Source organism: Pipistrellus hanaki, assembly GCF_964339955.1.
Source record: "Pipistrellus hanaki genome assembly, chromosome: X".
NCBI classification, from domain to species: domain Eukaryota; kingdom Metazoa; phylum Chordata; class Mammalia; order Chiroptera; family Vespertilionidae; genus Pipistrellus; species Pipistrellus hanaki.
Window position 1 is genome coordinate 45,605,251 of NC_140524.1, and position 22,870 is coordinate 45,628,120.

The 22,870-nt window shown below is 38.5% G+C and overlaps 1 protein-coding gene and 1 long non-coding RNA gene across 2 annotated transcripts in view; both read left to right on the forward strand.

The window, feature by feature from the left end:
- Positions 1-22,870, forward strand: part of LOC311615240 — a 974,758-nt gene that overhangs the window by 619,455 nt on the left and 332,433 nt on the right. The window lies entirely within an intron of this gene.
- GUCY2F (guanylate cyclase 2F, retinal) overlaps positions 1-22,870 on the forward strand; it is a gene marked incomplete at both ends in the record, with an annotated part of 108,828 nt that overhangs the window by 45,891 nt on the left and 40,067 nt on the right. Inside the window, 1 exon segment of the mRNA XM_084870838.1 lies at positions 5,170-5,302. Within this exon segment, the coding sequence (XP_084726964.1) occupies positions 5,170-5,302 (133 nt within the window).

Sequence of the window (22,870 nt, forward strand, 5' to 3'; positions counted from 1 at the left end):
AAATAAGCTATGACATATGAGAAAGGGCATTGGGTTCTTTAAAAGTATTCAGACATTATATTTTTGAATGTGCCTTTGATGTGGGAATATTACTTTTTGATCTCAGATACCATACCATACAACACTTTCCCCCCTCCCTTTGATGTCTCTTGAATAGCATTTTCACTTTTCTCTTTTGGTCTTTGTAACTCTGCAAGTAGTGAGTATGAGGGTTTGTGCCTCTCTTTGCTGTGGGTACTATGAAATAGATCCATGTGTGGTTATTCTCACAGTTGTTTTGTGTATTTTTAAACTGTTATCATAGACAAATTTACCCTGGGCTTGAAAAACATCTATCCCTCTATGCTGACATGCTTGTTTCAGGTGTCATATAAATAAAATCCATTTAGAATTCTACTGATTTTGGAGGATGTGACAGTTATCAATCCTCATTTTGGCAGTAAGGTAAGGAGCTTCTCTTTCTCTTGTTGTACTATTCAATATGGTATTTACAAGCCACAAGTGACTATTGAGGACTTGGCATGTAGCTAGTCTGAATTGGGCTGTAAGAGTAAAATTTTCACTGGATTTAGAAGACAGTACAAAACCATGTAAAATATCTCATTACATTTTAAAAATATATTAATTACATGACAAATTATAATACATTGTATATATTGGGTTACAGTCTATTATTAGAGTTTATCTCATCTTTTATCTTCTTATGTTTTTCAATGTGCCTACTAGAAACTTAAAATTATATATGTGGTTCATGTTACATTGCTATTGGATGGTGCTGTTTTAGAACAGTAATGTGGAAGTGATGCAGTGGACTTTGAGCAACGGTGTGTTTTTTTACTCTATGTATCACCTCTTTGTTCATTTGGACTCAACATTTGATTGCTAGTTCCTCAAGGGCACATCTTTTTTTTTTTTAATGTTAGCCTAAAGCACCTAACATGGTGCTGATAATATAATAGGTGCTTATGAAAGTTTTATTAATGAATCAACTAGTGAAAGATAGTTGAGTTTCACACAGGGGTTCTGTTCCGATTTTGATTGTGTTGTAATTCATGATCTTTATTGAGGGGCTGCTAATAAGTTCTGGCCCCGTGCTAGAGATGGCATATAGTTTCTGCCTTTAACAAGATTAGAGGCAAGTCAGAGAGTCATATCACACTACACAAAAAAGGTTATGGACATATTGCACAAAAGACACTAGAAATATGATAGTACTTCAGATGAGACAGATCAGTGGATAAAGGCTTTCTAGAGACCCAGTACTGAAGATGTGTCTTAAAGATGGAAGAATAGGATTTTTCTAATCTCACAATAACATTGTGAGATTAAATATAAAATTCTGGATTTCTGGGTATTTTTTAAAAGGCTGGACAATCTAGCAACCTTAGGTATCATTGTGACAATTCATTGGAACTCTACATAGTAGGTGACCTTTTTGCAGTTTGACACAGTTCCCATTACTCTCTATTGTCATAATCAGTCAATTTCATCAATTTATATCACCCATCTGCCCTATAGGCATCCTAGGTAGAGAAGACAGCATAAACAAAACTTGAAAAAGAGATATGTGAAGAAGAGTTTTGTAAAATATAGCTAGTAATGGGAGAGTATGCCTTTCTGTACCCAGTCTATGACCAAAATAAAGGCCTTAGTTTTTGCAAATTCTAGTATGGTGTTGGCAGGATGTAGGGAGAGGATACTAATACCACATATTGTCCCCATATCCTGTTTACTTTTGCTATACTCTTGTATCAGATATGATAATTATCTTTGTGACAAAACTGATTATTTGCCTAAATGTGACACTTAAAAGTGTAATTTAACTAGTTGACTAGATAAGAATGCATTTACAGGGTAATAGCCAATACAGTTGGAATCAAATGAAAAGTTCAGGTGTTTGATTTAATTTTAATTACAATCCTAAATTATTCTTGTTTAAATCATCAGATCTTGTTGTAAGGTTGATATTATGTTCCTGGAAATGTACTGTTGAATGTCAGAATTATCACTCTGATTAAGAGACACATTCTACATTCATGTCATAAAAATATATTGATGATAGCATCTATTTTTTAAGCCACGAGATAACCCTGAGTTGATATAATTTGTCTGGATTTGTCATACTCAATATGCCTGTATGAAATTTCCCACCTCAATTAGAAAAGGAAAATACTGAAGTGCAAGGGCTAAAGTAATCCCAATATATAACACAATACTAAAAAGCAAATATTCAATTCTGTGAGAAAATATTTTTATCCAGAAATGGATGATCAATAGTAAAAGCAGATAGTTAGAAGTTATTGTCCAAAGGTAGCAATATGGAGTATAGTTTTGATCAAAAGCAATAAATCTATTTTTCAATAAATCTATTTTTAAAATCCTTACTTCTTTAGTTCTATCCATGTCAAAATGTCAGTTCATATCAATTGCCTAGATGGTCTGGCTCAAAAGTGTCAAAACAATAAACATAGTTCTGTTTTGGACTGAATTATTTTTTTCTTTTATAGGCTTTGCAATGGTCAAGTAATGTCTATAAAGCCTCCATATATGCCTTCTCACTTTCCTACTGAGAGAAATAATGCATTTGGGTTCCATACTGGTTCTCACAAGTTCACCATAAATAGAAGAACAGGGCTACCTTCAAATGAACAAATACCTTGGGTTTTAAAATCTTGTTTATTATGATAGATCTTTTCTTTCACTTTGCATATATTTTGTCATAATGAGAGAAAAAAAATCATCACCACTTTTCTCCATATGAGTGAGAAAAATTAATAGCAATAGAGATTAATAGCCTTATAGATAATTTTTTTTAACTGTTTTGTTCCAGATAGAAAAGGATGGCATTACCCTAGGAGAACATAGCTCTTGGCTTCCAGATACATTTTGGCATTTGCCAGCTTGTATCATGAATTTTGAGGGGAAAAGAAAGGGGGCATGCATTTTTCTCAATTGCTGTATAGTTACAAACTTGCAGCTGTCTGTGTCTAATCAGTCAGTAAACCAAGCAAGGAATTCCATGCAAATGTAATATCTGAAAGTGTAAACTCTTGGTGAATATAAAATTATTTTAGTGAATATAAAATTAGCAGGGAAGTGGAAGTCAAGTCAGGAAAGGAAGTTTTTAGAGGAAAGTAAAGCTGAAGCCCAAATGTATGATAAATCTATATCTCAATATACAGATTTAGATGCTCCTGCTGAGATATGAAAAATAAAGAATGAAAGGGAAGTACATTCCTTTCTGGCCTTTCTCTTATGTAAGGGTTATGTGAAGAGTCAAGTTTTACATCTTGTTTGAATTTTGAGCTGTTGGAATTTCAACATATTAGGAGCAGATTCTGTCTTAGTTCTGGTAATTGGTTTATTTCAAAATACTAGATTTTTCTCATTTTCTCATTTTGTCTCTAAAATAAAATTATGATGAGTTGTTTTTTGTTTGTTTGTTTGGTGTGTGTGTGTGTGTGTGTGTGTGTGTGTGTGTGTTTTGCCCTTCCAAATCTATGATTCTAGTCCTCTCTAAGAGATGGAAGTATCTACAAACTTTTACCTTTCTTTTGTGGTATATGGATTTCAAGCATTGTACCAACCTTGGCTTAAAAAGTGCTGGGGGATACACCTCATTGGCTACAATACTGCCACTGCGCTATGGTCAATTAATATTTGACAAAGGAGGCACGAATATACAGTGGAGTCAAGACAGTCTTTTCAATAAGTGGTGTTGGGAAAATTGGACAGATACATGCAAAAGAATGAAACTAGATCACCAACTTACACCATACACAAAAATAAACTCAAAATGGATACAGGACTTAAACATAAGATGGGAAACCATAAAAATACTAGAGGCATCCACAGGCTGCAAAATCTCAGACATATGCCAAAAGAACTTCATCACTGATACTGACCATAGGGCAATGGAAGCTAAAGAGAAAATAAACAAATGGGACTACATCAAAATAAAAAGCTTTTTTACAGCAAAAGAAACCATCAACAATACAACAAGAAAGCCCACTGTATGGGAGAACATATTTGCAAATATCACTGATAAAGGTTTAATCTCCAATGTCTATAGACAGCTTATACAACTAAATTAAAGGAAGATGAATGATCCAATTAAAAAATGGGCAATGAACCTAAGTAGAATATTTTCAAAATAATACAGAAGGAAGGCCAAGAGGCACATGAAAACATGCTCAAAGTCACTAATTATCCGAGAGATGCAAATCTAAACAACAATGCGGTACCATCTCACACCTGTCAGAATGGCCAACATCAACAAATCAACAAACAACAAGTGTTGGGAGGTTGCGGAGAAAAAAGAACCCTCGTGCACTGCTGGTGGGAATGCAGACTGGTGCAACCACTGTGGAGAACAGTGTGGAGTTTCCTCAAAAAACTAAAAATGGAACTCCCATTTGACCCAGTAATCCCACTCCTAGGAATATATCCCAAGAAACTAGAAACACCAATCAGAAAGGATATATGCACCCCTATGTTCATAGCAGCACAATCTACAATAGCCAGAATTTGGAAACAGCCTAGGTGCCCGTCAGCAGATGATTGGATCAGAAAACTTTGGTACATCTACACAATGGAATGTGTAGATGTACCATAGTTCTGCCATAAAAAAGAAGGAATTCTCATCATTTGCAGCAACCTGGATGGAATTGGAGAACATCATGCTGAGTGAAATAAGCCAGTCAATGAAAGAGAAATACCACATGACCTCACTCATTTATGGATAATAAAGAACATTATAAACTGATGAACCAAAAGATAGATATAAAGACAGTAAAGCAACAAGCAGACTGTCAAATTACAGCAGGGAGGGTAGGGAGATCTGGGGGAGATAAGAGATCAACCGAAGGTCTTGTATACATGCATATAAGTACAACCAATGGACACAAAACTCTGGGGAGGGAGGGTATGTTGGGAGGGGGGGCAATGTTAAAATATGTACACAGATAATAATTTATTTTTAAAAAGTGCTGGGGGATATGGAACATTAATCAATGTCATGTTTTCAGAGTTTGACTCACATAGTTACTTCTTTGGAATAAAAAAGAAAAAAAACCCCACAAATAAAAAGACTATACCATAGCTTAATACTCTGTCCTAAATCATGAGAATTTTGTTGATAAAATTTCCCCCTAAACCTTTCACAAACAGAAAGTTGTGCCAGTGTAGGCTTCCAGATAACATCAGAGGGGAGGTCCTAAGTGAGAGGTCCCCAAGGCTTTCCTTTTCTTCAGGGAATCTAACTCCAGCCACCTATGAAAACTCCAACATAGCGATTTATGAGGTAAGATATCAACAGCTATCTATAGTATTCTGTTGCCTCCTTGGATTTTAAAATGAGGCAGTGACTTAAGATTTAGTATGTGGGCAAAAATATTGACACTTTTGGTAAGACTTTTCAGTTTTTTGTCTTTTATTCTATTATGGACTTGTTTGGTTGATATTTTTGACAATGATTGTCCTCAGCAACTAATCAAATTACTTGTAACTTCATTGTTTTCCTTTAATTTTTATTTTATTATTGACAGTATTACAGATGTCTCCCATTTTCCCGCTCCGCCCACCACCTCCTCCCTCCCCCAGGTCTTCACCACCCTATTGTTTGTGTCCATGGACTATGCATATTTAGTTCTTTTGTTTCTCTCTTATCATCCCCCAGCCCCCCACCACATGGAAGTATATCAGTCTGTTCCATGCCTCCATGTTTCGGGTCCTATTTTTTTTTTGTAAATTCATTTTGTTTGTTAGATTCCACAAATAAGTGAGATCAAGTGATATTTGTCTTTCTCAGTTTGGCTTATCCATGTATTTACTATGCATGTAATAAAAAACAACCTGTAAGACCTAAACACTGAACAATATCACTCCTTACAGAAGATATACATATAATGATAAAATAAATGACTTTCTAAGGCAACTGCTTGTGATGGAATGTCCAGATAAATGTTTGTGTAGAGTTTAGGACAAACCCTTCTCCTCAAATGCTAGTTGTTCTTCCTATACATGCTATCCTCTGATATTATTGAAATCATAATTCTAAAGATTATTCATTTATTTATTTTTAAAGTATTCATGTATTTATTTTTTAGCCTGTACTGACTCTTGGAGTAATGGGTTACTATCTTCTGTGTAAAATATAAATATTTTTTATTTCACTTAAGTTTCTGTCTTTCAAGCTTTAAGAGGCTACCCCTTGTTCTAAGATACTGGAATTTGGCAACCAGAACAAATCTTGCATCAGTTGGAGAGATGAACTGTTTCTTCTCAGCAGGAAGAATTAAGCAGGGGGTAAAAGGGAAACTAAAGTGCCTTTCTTTCCCTCCTAAGTGAGGCCTTCCCAGTGTGGTTTCCTTGTTTTGTTTGAAGGTACTCCCAAAAGCATCAAACATTCTAAATTTCAATAGTAACTACAAAGAAAGCCCAAAACAGGACAGAATGGGTTTTTTAATTGTCTACCACATTGGGTTTTCAAAGTGAATGCTTTCTTCCATTGGATAAATTATTGACAGGGTCCTAAAACACCAAAATTGGCATAGTATGTATTTGCTCAGAGTAACTGAATGCTTTGAGTTAAATTTGTGGCAGTAAACCTCTGGATCATTCCTTGTTCTTAATTCAACTTGCTTAAAGTATAAACTTGAGGTATTGGGGAATTGACAGTTCTACTCTTTCAAAAACTACAGACAAGATGATCATATAGCTTTTGAATGTCAATGGAATGGGCTAATAGTTTTATACATGTATTAACACCTCCAATATTCCAAAGTAAATCTCACTTACCTAAGCCAGTCTCTTGGTTTTCCATCTGCAAAATGAGGGTTTGAACTAAATTATTTATCTTGGTTGCTCATTAAAATCTCCAGATGACTGCTAGCTGGTTTGGCTCAGTGGATAAAGCGTCAGCCTGAGGACTGATGGGTCCCAAATTCCATTCTGTTCAAGGGCACATGTCCAGGCTACAGGCTCAATCCTCAGTGGGGTGTATGCAGGAAGCAGCCAGTCAATGATTTTCTTTCATCATTGATGTTTCTATCGCTCTGCTCCTCTCCTTCCCTCTCTGAAATCAATAAAATATATTTTATTCATTTGATATGGGATGGGCTTAACCATTTCCCCTATATGTGCAGCCATGGTTGAGAATTGCTAGACAAATAGATCTTTAAGGCCTCTTCTGGCACATATATGCTATGATTTTCTGATTCTATGGAAGAACCTATGTGTTGAATTATGTATGTTTTATTGGGTGGAGTTGGAAGGTTATAGTGTAGAATTGAGAAGGGAAAAAATAAACATCTATATGTAACTGGCTTTTAATAATATGTCACATATGTCCTCGTTTGGGAAGGAGGCAGAAAGTTCAGTTAGTTCCCATAATGACTGTTGGTCAGTCAGATGAGTATTTCTAAACTATATAGGCCAAAAGGGGCCTTCACCTGCCCAAAGGAGTGTGTTAGTGAGAATAATACCACACACTGAACTCAGTATTAAGCTGATGATGGGGTGCAAAGAAAGATAGCTGGAACTAGAAAACTGCCTAGCTAGGGCTGAGTTGGACTCTGGGAGAGAGCTTAAGTTAATTGAATCAAAAGATTAAACAATGAGGTCCAGTATTTCATCTGAAATTGTCCTCTATTAGGAGCTTTTTAAAAATATATATATTTTAATGATTTTTTTACAGAGAGGAAGGAAGAGGTATAGAGAGGTAGAAACATCGATGAGAAAGAAACATTGATCAGCTGCCTCCTGCACACCTCCTACTGGGGATGTGTCTGCAACCAAGGTATATGTCCTTGACCAGAATCAAACCTGGGACCTTTCAGTCTGTAGGCTGATACTCTATCCACTGAGCCAAACTGGTTAGGGCTATTAAGAGTGTTGTAAAGAATATTTATTGTCTAATTTCTGTTTAAATAAATAACATTTTAAATAAAACCTATCCTGCTCAGACTCTTTCAGAAAATTCAAGAGGAAGGAACACTTCCAAGTTCATTCTATAATATGAAGCCAACATCACCTAATACCAAAACCAGATAAAGACAACACAATGGAAGAGAATTACAGGCCAATATCCCCCATGAACATAAATGCCAAAATCCTCAACAAAATTCTATCAAATAAGATCCAGCAGTACATCAGAAAGATCACACACCATGACCAAGTAGGATTTATCCCAGGGATGCAAGGATGATACAATATTCGCAAATCAATAAACATGATACATCACATAAACAAATTGAGATATAAAAATCACATAGTCATATCAATTGATGCAGAAAAAGCATTTGAAAAAAATCCAACACCTTTTATTGATAAAAACTCTTAGCAAGGTGAGAATAGAAGGATCATACCTAAACATAACAAAAGTCATATATGACAAACCCACAGCCAACATCATATTCAATGCGCAAAAACTAAAACCTTTTCCTCTAAGAATAAGAACAAGACGGGGATGCCCACTCTCATCACTCCTGTTAGACATAATGCTGGAAGTACTAGCCATTGCAATAAGACAACAAGAAGAAATAAAAGGCATTCAAATTGGAAAAGAAGTAAAACTGTCCTTATTTGCAAATGACATGATACTGTACCTAGAAAACCCGTAAGACTCCATCAAAAAATTGTTACACTTAATAAATGAATTCGGCAAGGTAGCAGGGTACACAATTAATGCTAATAAATCTATGGCAATTATATACACCAATAATAAACTTACAGAAAGAAAGATTAAAGAAACAATCCCATTTACCATTGCACCAAAAAAATTAAGATAACTAGGAATAAACTTAACTAAGGAGGTAAAAGACCTGTACTTAGAAAACTACAGGACACTGAAAAAAAGAGATAGATGAAGACATAAACAGATAGGAAAACATACTGTGTTCATGAATTGGTAGAATCGACATCATCAAAATGTCCATACTACCCAAAGCAATCTATACATCCAATACACTTCCTATTAAAATACCAATGACATATTTCAAAGACCTAGAATGAACTTTCCAAAAATTTATCTGGAATAAAAAAGACCCCAAATAGCTGTGGCAATCCTGAGAAAGAAGAACAAAGTAGGTGGGATCACAATACCAGATATCAAGCTGTATTACAAAGCCACTGTTCTCAAAACAGAATGGTACTGGCACAAGAACAGACATATAGATCAATGGAATAGAATAGAAATCCAGAAAATGACCCAAACCACTATGCTCAATTAATAGTTGACAAAGGAGGCATGAACATACAATGGAGTCAAGACAACCTCTTCAATAGATAGTGTTGGTAAAATTGGACAGATACATGCAAAAAAAAAAAATAAATAAAACCAGACCACCAACTTACACTGTACACAAAAATAAACTCAAAATGGATAAAGGACTTAAACATGAGATGGGGAAACCTAAAAATACTAGAGGAATCCACAGGCAGCAGAATCTCACACATATGCCAAAAGAACTTCTTCACTGATACTGCTTCTAGGGCAATGGAAGGTAAAGAGAAAATGAACAAATGAGACTACATCAAAATAAAAAGTTTTTGTGTAGCTAAGGAAACCATCAACAAAACAACAAGAAAGTCTACTGCATGAGAGAACATATTTGCCAATGATATCAACGATAAGGGTTTAATCTCGATAATTTACAAGGAACTCATACAACTTAACAAAAGGAAGATAAACAACCCAATCAAAAAATGGGCAACTGAAGCAAATAGGTACTTTTGAAAGAAGACAGAAAGAAGGCCAAGAGACATATGAAAACATGCTCAAAGTCACTAGTCAACCAAGAGATGCAAGTCAAAACAACAATGAGATACTATCTCACACCTGTTAGAATTGCTATCATCAACAAATCAACAAATGGCAAGTGCTAGTGAGGATGTGGAGAAAAAGGAACTCTTGTGCACTGCTGGTTGGAATACAGACTGGTGTAGCCACTATGGAGAACAGTGTGGAGTTTCCTCAAAAAACTAAAAATGGAACTCATTTGACCTAGTGATCCCACTTCTAGAATATATCCCAAGAAACTAGAACCACGAATCAGAAAGAATTTATGTACCCCTATGTTCATAGCAGCACAATTCACCATAGCTAAGATTTGGAAATAGCCTAAGTACTTTTCGGCAGATGAGTGGATCAGAAAACTCTGGTACATCTACACAATGGAATATTACGCTGCCATAAAAAGGAGTTCTTACCATTTGCAACAACAATGGGTGGAGCTGGAAAGCATTATGATAAGTGAAATAATCCAGGCAGAGAAAGATATCACATGATCTCACTCATTTATGGAATATAATGAACAACATAAACTGATGAACAAAAACATATCCAGAGACAGAGAAACATCGATCAGAATGTCAAACCTCAGTGAAGGTAGGAGATGATGGGGGTAAGGGAGATCGATCAACCAATGACTTAATGCATGCATATAAGCCTAATCAATGTACACAGACAACTGGGGGTAAGGGCATGAATGTGGGGGTAGGGGGTAATGGGGGAATAGGGACACATATGTAATACCTTAATCAATAAAGAAATTTTAAAAATAAATAAAATTTTCATGAGAATTACTATTGAAAGATCTGGAAGTTCCAGAAAATATGCCTAAAGTAACAAATATCTAATAGGAAAAGACAGACTTCTCTAAGGATATGCCATAACATTGTACTACACTGACACAAATTCACACTTTGATTGACACATATGCATACCATTCATAACTTCACAGAAAAATCAACCTTTATTTCATATTCTCTTGGAGATGTGAAAGGAAAGCCAAATGAGCAGACTTCTTGGGATAAAGAATTGTGAATGGCAGATGCAGTGGGAGCATGTTGTGATCCTGCTTCTAATAGCTACAATCTAAGATAGAGGATTGAGATAGGCATTAGTACAACCCTGGCACACACAGAGAGAACCCACTGAAATCATCATCCTTCTCTATTCTCTGACTCCATCTGTCTCTCAAGGCCTCTCCCTTTGTTTCCTTCTTTCTCATTTCACCCTCTCTCCCTTCACACCCTTCATATTCATCTCCCTTTCCCAGAACCTTTTTCCCATCTTTCCACCTTCCTCTATACTCTTTATAGCTCTCTCTCCTCCCCTCTCTTTCCCCCCAAACACCTCTCCTCTCATCTCTCTCTCTCTCTCTCTCTCTCTCTCTCTCTCTCTCTCTCTCTCTCTCTCTCTCTCTCTCTCTCTCTCTCTCCCTCTCTCTCTCTCTCTCTCTCTCATCAAATCTGAAAAGAATCTAATAAATCATCTAAGTTATCCAGCTGTGTCAGTGAGGAAACTGAGCTTAGGCTATTTAAGTGGCTGTTTTAAGGCTACCCCTAAATTTGAGGCAGAGTCAGGTCTAGGACCTGGTTCTCTTGACTCTTAGTTCTCATGGCCTCAGTTAAAAACTAATGGACGTTAAATTATTTCTAAAAACTTTAGTGGATAGAGTTTGATATTTCTTCCTTTTAATTAAAAAGTGAATGATTGCCTAAACCGGTTTGGCTCAGTGGATAGAGCGTAGGCTGAGGACTAAAAGGTCCCGGGTTCGATTCTGGTCAAGGGCATGTACCTTGGTTGCAGGCACATCCCCAGTAGGGGGTGTGCAAGAGGCAGCTGATCTGATTCTTTCTTATCGATGTTTCTAACTCTCTATCCCTCTCTCTTCCTCTTTGTAAAAAGTCAATAAAATATATATATTTTTTAAATTAAAAAAATGTGAATGATGAGTGAAGTATTTTATTATTCGTTCTCTTAAGAGAAAAAAAAAATACACCTCAAAACAAATAGTGCATGTGTAGTAAAGATAAAACCTGACTATTTCCTTCCTTTTCCTCATTATTTGTGAAGTGGGACATACACAGACTCAATAAAAATAATCTTATAAAATTTGTGAGGATTATTTAAATCTTAAAACAAATACACACAAATCCCCTAAACCAAAGAAAGGCCAAGTAGAACAACAAAGTGAGAAATGGAAGAACTTGGTTCTGTTCCCACCTAGCTTTCTGACCTTGGGCAAGTCGTTTAATCTCTTTGGGATTCAGTTTCTTTATTATCATATGAAGGGGTTGGCCTAGGGACATCTAAGACCCTTTCCAGCTCTCAAATTTAATGAATTGGCAGGAGAGAAAAAAAAAAAAGCTCTGCTTCCCTACCTGTAAAGGCTAATAAGTGAGAGTGAAGGCTAAACTGTGTATATAATAAGATTGACTTCAGGAAGCAGCCATCTGGTACTGGGTATAGGCAGAGTCAGTGCTGTCAGTACTGATGTTCAGGTTGTGCCTTACACAAGGGCACATATATCAGATGGTACTATTCATGTTGTAGAAATATACTAACTTCTATGAGAGGGGTTGCAGATGCAGGCAGAGATTCTGGCCTTCTAGCCTAGTTTTGGAATGAGGTATCAGGGGCACCTTCTCATATTTACATTTATACCAGCATACCAGCTCATGCACATACATAGTCACTAGTAAATATATGTGCACCTGGCTATGTGCTATCTTGACTATACCCCAGGAGTTTCTTGAGGTTACTCCTTTCTCCTGCCTAATATTCTTGGAGATACAGTTTTAGCTTCTCAACCCCATATCTACAGCCTGACTCTGAATCTGACAAAAAGGCCTCCCCTGGCAGTCAGGGCTTGATGGTATACAGAGTATTCATGCCACTAGTGGAAAGTATTTCCTGGTGTTTGGAAGATGTATGAGTAAATGAGAGTGTGGTATATCCATGTGTGTTTATAGTTGTGGCTGCTGCCCAACATCACAGGGCTGCCACAGGCTGTAAAAATAACCATTTTTTATTTTTACTTAGGGGAAAGCACCCTTTTCTAATTAGCACAAAGGTGCCATGATGGCTAGGAGTGACCATGAGTCGAGTAATATAATTTATTGCAAAAGCTCTAGGAAGGCTTTATTGCCCACTGGCATATCCCACACATTGACTGATTTTATGAATTCTCATTTCAGCTTAAGCTTTGACCCCTCTAAAGGCTTAAGTCCTCAGAATGCTAAAACTTCAAGCTCATGACTTCTATGATTAAGTAAGTGTGTATGTGTGTGTGGGGGGCGGGGGAAGCTTGAGAATGGCCTTTCTATCTAGTTCCCAGGTGACCATGATACAGCTGCACGGAGTCACACTTGGAGAATTGCTAAGCACAAGAGCAGGAAGGCTGCCTTTGGTGTTTTGACTGGCTGCTGCCAGGCACTGATCCTGGATTACCTTTCTGAACTCTATGGGTACTGAGCCAACTGGTACAATTTTGTTCAGCTGCTGAAGGCTTCTAAGAGCCATTCCATAGTTAAAGAGTTTTGAGTTCCTTGTCTAGAAGATGTCTTCTAACACAAAGTGTGGGTGGGAAACTCAGATGCCTGCAGCTCCTATTATTATATTTAGCCTTTGCCTCTGGCAGGTCCCCAGGTGCAGTACCACAGCTGGATATTCCTAAATAAGAGAATGGTTGCACTCTCATATTCTCCTTTATTATCTCTACCTAATGAAAAATTGGTACAACCTGAAATGGAATCTCCAGGCTATAGATAATAGATGTGAAAGCACTTTGAAGAGTAGCAAGCACTGTGCAAATATAAGGCATTATTATTATTATGGAGAAGAATCTATATTTGTATTGCTTTTTAAAAAAATTTTGGTTGGACAGAAACTAAATAGAGTTTAATGGCTGATGAATTCTTGAGGCTATGCATGTAGAAGAAAATTATCAGTTGCCAGTGTTAGAGTGTAGACAATAAAATAATTGTTGATTTTTACTTGACAGTAACCTTACAAATTGCTTTTTTTATACTTAAAAATTCAGAAATAGACTTGTAAAAGAGTCTAAGTTGCTTATATTACTATGGTAATACATTGTGCATCCCAATAAAAGTGTTTAATCTATATTTAAGCTAATTGGCTTATGATTAAAGCATAAGAAGCCATCAAAATGGCCTGTCTCACAAGAAAAAATGGATGAAGGTAAATGCAGGAAACATTTGCTGCACTATGTCTCCCACTACAGATGCCTCACAGCAGTGAGAATTGCAACCACCAACTATCACCATTTATCACAGGGAACCTGGTGCTTCATCACTATAAATAAGTGAAATGACCTAGCACTTTCTGCAGTCACTTGAGTTGTTACAGAGAGTGGTATTATTCCTTTCTGGAGTTCTGAATACCTTCAATTGTTTTTCTATCTAGTTTAGGGGTGTCGAACTCAATCAGAGAAGGGGCCAAAATCTAAAATCCAGCTTAAATCGCGGGCCAAATGGTTTACTGAACAGTCATAAACTGACAATGTCATAAACTGACAGCGGAGTGCAGTGATGACAGCGCGGTGCGGGCCACATTGCAAGGCCTGGCGGGCTGGATTTGGCCCGCGGGCCTTGTGTTTGACACATGTGATCTAGTTAATTGGAGTTTAAAAAATAAATTTCATCTCTTTTAATTTTTAAAAATATATTTTTATTGATTTCAGAGAAGAAGTAAGAGGGAGAGAAAGATAGAAACATCAATGATGCTCATCCACTAAGCAACACTGGCTGGGCTTAATTGGAATTTTTAATTTCTCTGTATAACCTCATTTTTAGCTCAGAATACAGAATGTCTATGGGCAGAGGATGAGAGAGGAAGAATAAAGCCTGTTTAGATTGATGGTCTAACTATAAACCCTTCATGTGGAAGGGACATTTGCTGTACAGTTCTAAAGCAACTAAGTCTCATTACCATTCTCTACCTTTTAGGGTAATTGGGTGTGGCTGAAAAAATTTCCTTCTGGAGATGTTAAGTCCATCAAATCAAGTGCAAGTGATAAAACCAATCTGTTCTCTAAAATAACTAACATTTTCTATTTACATAAAAATGATTTCCCAATCCCATCAATTATGTTCAAAGAATACTTGGGTGGTTTATTTAACAAAGCAGCCTGAATATTTGGGTTGGACAGAAACTAAACAGGGTAATAGGGTTCAGTTTAAAATCTTGACTCCTCCTTGAACATAAAAGATTTGTGAAACTTAAATTATTGGGTGATAGGACACATTCAAATCTTGAACTTTTGATGGTAACCAGCTAGGGAGATATGGCAGAGGTGAAGTACATGCCTACCCAGTAAATGTTCAGATGACCATCTTGCTAGCAGAGGTGCTCCAAATATTCTCTGCTTCCTGGGTTTGTCCGGAATATGAGTAGGGTATGACTGCATGTATAGAATCTTCTCTATTGGTTGTAGCTGAGGACATAAGACTGTAAAGAACTATGGAAAATTTAGGCCTAAAATTTTCCATACTAGGGCTCTTAGTGTAAAGCTAGATGTTGTAACAAAATACCCTAAAATATTTAATGTCTCAAATACAGCACAAGGTTTTCATCCAAAGACCAGTATAATTTTGGTTTCATTAGTTGGCTGGTGACTCTTCTAATATGGTGATTCAGGGGCCTAATATATGACCATTTTATGACTCTGCTCTCTCCCAGGGCCTTATCATCTGCATTCACCTATTGAAGTGGGAAAATAGCATGGAAGTTGTATATTCACTTCTTAAAAACCTTAGACTAGAAATATCATTGGTCACTTCCTCTCATATTGTATTGCTAAGAATTCAATCATATGGCTACACTTAGCTCCAAGCTAGGCTAGAAAATGTGCACTAGTTGTTTTCCAATAAGAAAAGTAAATGGATTTGTATTGAACTTCTAACAATCTCTGACATAACCACTTTGTACTCTGTCTTTCAACAGTGGTTCAGAGCCCCATAGTTTTGGTTACTTTGTCCATAAAAGCTGCTACAATGAAACCTGAGAAAAAATTGATCACTTTGCTATGTGTGGGCTGATTTTCCATGTCTGCCTTAGCTGGTTTAGGCTGGACTATGGTTTTATTTTGTTTATGTCTATATCTCTAGCATGAAGTCCAATGTCTTGTACATTGTGGGCACATACTAAATGCTTCTCACATTAGTGAAAATAATTAATAATTGCAAAGAGAAAATGTAGCCAAAATTCTAGATGTTTCTTCTGGAACAAATTTTATAGGCAATCTATTCCAGCTTTTAATGTATTAACCTTCTTTAATCTTCCTGGGATATATATATTACTTCTTATTGGCATTGAGCAGTCTTTCAGTAATCCTTTCTTCTATTCCACTTCTTTGCTTTCTGGATGTGGGAAAGTGCTCATTTCCAGATTTTTTGGTGCTGCTTAGTCCCATCTCCTGGCTTTAACCTTCTAACAAGTGGTTCAGTCTAGAACTGGATGATGGGTCTTTGCGTACCATGGGTATAGATATGGAACTCAGCATGACAAGAAAAACTAAAGACCATTGCGTCTATCAGGCAGCATATTAATTTTCTGAGGCAAGTATTATTTACAACCAAGACAGTTCATGGATGGGCTTTAAAGGAGTTCATGAACTCCCTGGAATAATATTCAAATTCTGTCTATGTGCATTTTTATGAGGCTGATCTTTTTCAAGCTAGCTTTTATAGACATTATCTTGTTCCAATTCTCTGTAAAATAAGTGTGATTGACCTCCTTTTACAGAGGCGCAGAGCAGCTAAATGAGGTGTACTTTCTTATGTAGTATCTGCCACACATAGTAGGTGCTTAATAAATACAGAGGTGGGCAAAAGTAGGTTTACATTTGTGTGTACATGAAACACAGAGTATAGCCAGTAGACTACAAGAATGTGTAAAAAAATGAAGGCTAGTAATTTGAGCATTTATGAGATTGTACCTAAGTGCACTTTACCATTGTGACATTCTTTTGGGTTAATGAAAGTATTGTAATAATTATAAACTGCCTGTCTTTTATGTGAAGAACTAGAAACCTACTTTTGCCTTCACCTGTATTTATCAGCCACCTATTAAGTGGCAGAGTTGATAATGTTACAAAATTTACTAGGCGACTGGAAAATACACAGGAGTACCAAAGATTACAGGAAAAAAAAACCCATTTGTTTCCAGATGTACTAGTACCATGACTCAGGGAAACCTATTTCCAAATCTTGAGCAAAACAATATGGAGGAAGCTTTCTCTTTATACCCTTAGGTTTCTTTGTACCCCAAATATGGCTCATACTTCTAGAACTTTCACAGGCTTTGCAAAAAGTCCTGTGTGTTGGGATGGGGGCCGTGAGACCACACCTAAAGGCCTGGTCTGGTACCAGCGCTGATACCCCCCTCTAGGGGTTGTGTATTGTTCATGGCTTATGCGGCCTCTGTAAAATGGGAGTGTTTAGACAAACAGGTCTTGCAAGACCAGACAATTAAGGAAAGGGCAGTGACTAGACTATAGGCTAACAGGAATGTGCATTAGGGAATACAGAGTCAGACTGCTAGGAACAACCCCCCACTCCAATGTTCTATTTTCTTCATCATTCCCCCCTTTATTCTCAAGCAGATTTTCAGCCTTGAGGATTCAATAGAAGACTCAAAGCTAGGGAGTAGGATGTTCAGCAGTTCAAGTCTTTTTCATCTACATCACCCAAGGGATTGTAATGGCAATCCAGAAATCTGGTCTGGAGTAGCATCTGGGGCTTCAGGGCTTACTGATTCTATCTCTATTAGCTGTTCTAAAACCTGTTGGCTTTCTTAGAAGAAGGGAGAGTGAGTCTACATAAGTTTCTTCATTCCCAGTTTCAGATCAGTTGGAGTGGTAAGAAACACATCTCAGGGTTCCATCCATTTCTTCTCCAGTTATCCCATCATCCTTGCTCTGCTCATGTCTGTCTAACTGCCTAACACATCCCCTCAAGTATCCTGGCTCTGAATTCTGTCAGGGAAAGTGGGTGTCAATAGGTTTCTCTGGCTACTTCCATGCTGAAGAGGGATGCAGTTTTCTTTTAGAGCCAAGATATTCTTGTCTGTCAGAGAGACAGTGAAGGCTGGGCATGGAAGAAGGTGGGCTTGTGACCTGGCAGAGACAAACTATTATAAAATTTAGTATTATTGAGCAATTAGAACAGCAAGAGTTACAACAAATGGTCTGGTGGAAGGGAAAGAAAACAATTCTAATAACCCCTATTGAAATAGAATTTTCCTCCTTAAAAATCAGAGTTATGTTTATTAAGAGCCAAATTAAGACCAATTTATCTATTGCATTCAATTTGATTTGATTGTTTGCATAAACAAAAGAATGGTAACTGACCACCTTTGTTGGAATTTCATGACTAGTCACAATGTGCCCCGTAGAGCCAGGAAGCAAAGTCATCCAGCTGCTGTCAGGCCTACCAGCAGTATCTGCTGGTTTAGGTGAATTACTCACCTGCAGTGCTCCACCCAGGCCCAAGCCTTAGGCTTCAAGGCCCATCTCAGAAGGTTTTTACTTGTCGTGGCCTAGAGTGCCTGGGGATTTTGCAGGAACACAGAGGCACCCTTGTTGCTCCCCTTCCACTCTCACCAACTGCCAGCAACAGCAGGGTATGGGCCTGATGCTTCAGCATCATTCATTTTCAGGGCTATCAAGCAAGATACCAGGCTTTTGTCATGGCACTCTTATTGGCTTCAAGTCTTAAGAGTCCAGACAGAACTCTTTAAAACATGGCACTCCACTCAAAGTTTTTGGCCAATAAAATCACCATTAGAAACTGGTTTTATTGAATTTATGCAAAGAAATGCATTGCCATGATTCATTTATTAAGTATAGCCAAATTTCAGAGGGAGAAAAATACACTAACTTTAAGATGGTCAGATTTTTCCTTGCTGGTCCTATCCATGGACACTTCAAAAGATGTAATATTTTCCAAATACATTATAACAAAACAGTTACTGTTTCCAAATGACAAGACGAAATTTAAAATGACATGTTTATGGATTTTATTATAATGCAGATGACATGAAATGTTGTCCTTTCTATAAAACCCAATATATTATCCTGTCTAATAAAAGAGTAATGTGCAAATTAACCATCACTCTACTACACCCACATGCCACATCCACAAGCCACTCCCACACGCCAATCGGGAGTGAATATGCAAATAAACTCAACGAAGATGCCTACAGCCACAGAGATCAGGAGGGAGGCTTGAGTTTCCCAGGCAATAGAGGAAGCCAAACTTTCTGCCTGCCCTTGCTGGCCTAGGCCTCCACTAAAGGCTACAAAGTTTCAATGATAGAGGATACATAAACCCCAACAGAAATGGCTGCACCTACGGAGCAAGCAGGAAGCTTGGCTCCACTTCAGGCTACAGAGTTTCAATTGTAGAAGATAAATAAACTCCAGATACCAGGGCCACCACTTGGGTCACCAGGGGGCATAGCCAGCCTGCAAACCACCACAGGCCCCTCACCCAGGCCACCCTACTCTCCAAGGGAACCCCCACCCTGATCTTGGACATCTATCAGGGCAAACCAGCCGGCCCCCACCCATGCACCAAGCCTCTATCCTATCTAATAAAAGAGTAATATGCAGATTTAATGTAAAATACCATGACTCCAACACACAAGGTGGCTGCCCCCATTTGGTCAAAGATCCTGCCCCCATGTGGACACAAAATGGCCACCACAAGATGGCCAGCAGGAGAGAAAAGTTGGGGGTGACCAGGTATGCAGGGATGGGCAGTTGAGAGGGACCCAGGCCTGCAGTGTAGAGCAGTTAGGGGTTACCAGGCCAGTAGAGGAGGGAAGCTGGGGGTGACCTGGCCTGATGGAAGGGCAGTTGGGGGGCACCAGGCGTGCAGTGGAGAGCTGTTGGGGGGACCAGGCCTGCAGGGGAGGGCAGTTAGGGGCAAACAGGCTGCTGTAGGGGAGTGGTTAGGGGTGATCAGGCTGGCAGGCAGAAGCGGTTGGTGCCAATCAGGCAAGCAGTTGGGAGCTAGCAGTCCTGGATTGTGAGAGGGATGTCTGACAATGGGACTAAACAGGCAGTTGGACATCCCTTGAGGAGTCCTAGGTTGGAGAGGGTGCCCCCCCCCCCCCGTTCACAAATTTCGTGCACTGGGCATCTAGTAATATTATAATTAATAACCATTGGTTATAAGTGTATTTGACAAAGGGTTCTATGTACCTGCAGTATAAAACTAACATTCAAGGCATTTCAGAGCCTATTAGAATGATCTAAAGCCAATTCTAGATCAAGAAAACATTTTTTTGGAGAGAAACCAAGATAGCAGCATAGATAAGCACCTAAACTGCTTCCTAGCACAACAATTTCAAAACTACAACTAAAACTCAGAACGGACATCATCCAGAACCACAGGAAAGCTGGCTGAGTGGAAATTCTACAACTAGAAGAAAAGAGAAAAGCTCATGGAGAATCAGAGGAGCTGCAAAGGGCTGAGGTACAGAGACATGCACTCGGAGAGGAAGGGTGGCTGAGTGCTTGTCTGGCTTTCTCTGGCGGGAGCGAGAAGGAAGCTCCCAATTGCACTGAACCTCAGTTCTGACTGCACTGAACCCCATATCCAGGCATGACCCTGTGGACTCAGGCTCATATGGGGGGAGTCTGTAGTGTCAATGTAGAAAGAAAGGCACACGGAGACTCGGGAGCCATGGAAAATAGGGGTCTGGAAGCATGCATGCCAGTTGCACACAAAGAGGACTGACTGCTGAGGTTACCGCTAGCTTTCTCTAGTGGGAGGGAGTTGGAAGCTCCCAACTACATTGAACACCAGTTCTGACTCCACTGAACCCAAGTTCTGGGTGAGCCCCTTGGAACTCAGGCTCTTACGGAGGGTTGGGCGGGGGAGGGGAATCTGGGCTGTCAGGCAGAAACTCAGGGGTGCTGTGAAAGGCAGAGTTCTGGAGGCATGTGCACAAGTTCATGCAGAGAGGACTGACTGCTTAGTGTGCTGCTGGCTTTCTCTAGCTGGAGGGAACATGAAGCTCCTGACTGCACTGAAATCCAGTTCCGGGTGAGAATCTGTGAATCCAGATTCATTGGGGGAGAAACAGGACTGTCTGGCAGCAGGCAAAACTTGAAGGTGGCTTTCTCTCAGTGGTGCTTGCAGTGATTATCGAGGGACAGTGAGACCCAGGGGCCTCATAGGGCTTGGGTGACGGGAAGCCGAGGCTGTCTGTTCATCAAGAGAAACAGTCCAGAGATGGAAGATGCTGATGACACTTTGCCATATTAGCAGTCAGCAGCTATGCATTGCTGCAGTTTGCCCAGGATTAAACCAGAGAAGGTTGGACCTGCATCACCACCATTTGTCTACCATCCAGAACTGAAATATCATTGCTGACATGTTCACTTAAGGAACTGTTTGACATTGAAATTGGAACTCAAAAGAACTGTTGGCCTAGAAAGAAACTCACTACAGACTGATTCATTTGCGTTCAGCATAACCACTATTACTTGTCTCATTTTTAGTTCTTATAAATGTATTTATAGTATCACATGAGCTCACCCATCTAGGGGAAATGATGAACAACATAGACTGTTCAATAATAACAGACCCAGAGACAGGGAGGCGTTGATCAGATTGTCAGACCTCAGAGGAAAGGTAGAGGAGGATGAGGATAAGGGGAAGAGATCAACCAATGGACTTGTGTGCCTGCATATGAGCCTAAACAGTGGTCACGGACAACAGGGTTGTGGGGGCATGCGTGGGGAGGGGTTTGGGATGGGAATGGAGGGATGAGGACAAATATGTGATACCTTAATCAATTAAGAAATTTTAAAAATCAAAAAAGACTGTCTGTTCATCCAAACTGAGCACAGAGAATTTTGCAAGTCTTGTCTCATAGGGCTGTCTCCAGCACAGAAGTTCTCCTAGTGTAGACACAGCTAATCCTCACAGCCAACTGGCCTGGAGGTCAATTCCTCCCAGTGATACCAACAAAAATCAAGACTTAACTACAACAAGGCTGTACACATAGTCCACAAAAGGCTGCACCAAGAAAATCCACCTCAGGTAACTAGGGAGGCTGAGCCACTGGGCCATATAGGAAACCTAGCACACAAAGCTACCCTACCAACTCAGGGAAGCAGCGAAAATGCAGAGACAAAGAAACAGATCACAAATGGAAGAAATGGAGGAAAACAAACGTCTGGATATAGAGTTCAAAAACACGGTTATAAGAATTTTTCAAGAATTTCCTAGAAAAGGCTGATAAATTTAATGAGACCCTCGAGGATATGAAAAAGAAAGTAAAAGTACACTGACTGAAATAAAAATTATTATACAGAGACCCAACAGCAGACTAGAGGAATGCAAGAATCAAGTAAAAGATTTGAAATACAAAGAAGCAAAAAATACTCAACTGGAAAGCAAAAAGAAAAAAGAATCCAAAAATTTAAAGATAGTGTAAGAAGCCTCTGGGACAACTTCAAGTGTAGCAACATCAGAATTATGGGAGTGTCAGAAGAAGAGAGAGAGCAAGATACTGAAAACCTATTTGAAAAAAATAGTGACTGAAAACTTCCCTCACTTGGTGAAAGAAATAGACTTACAAGTCCAGGAAGTGCACAGAATCCCAAACAAAAGGGATCCAAAGAGGACCACACCAAGACACATCATAATTAAAATGCCAAGGGCAAAAGACAGAGAATATTAAAAGCAGCAAGAGAAAAACAGTTAGTTACCTACAAGGGAGCACCCATACAATTGTTAGCTGATTTCTCAACAGAAACTATGCAGGCCAGAGGGGAGTGGCAAGAAATATTCAAGGTGATGAATAGCAAGAACCTACAAGCAAGATTACTCTACCCAGCAAAGCTATTATTCAGAATTGAAGGTCAGATAAAGAGCTTCACAGATAAGAAAAAGCTAAAGGAATTTATCACCACCAAACCACTATTATATGAAATGCTGAAAGGTATTCTTAGGAAGAGGAAGAAGAAAAAGTAAAAATAAAAATTATGAACAATAAATACATATCTATCAACAAGAGAATCTAAAAATCAAGTGAATTAAAAAT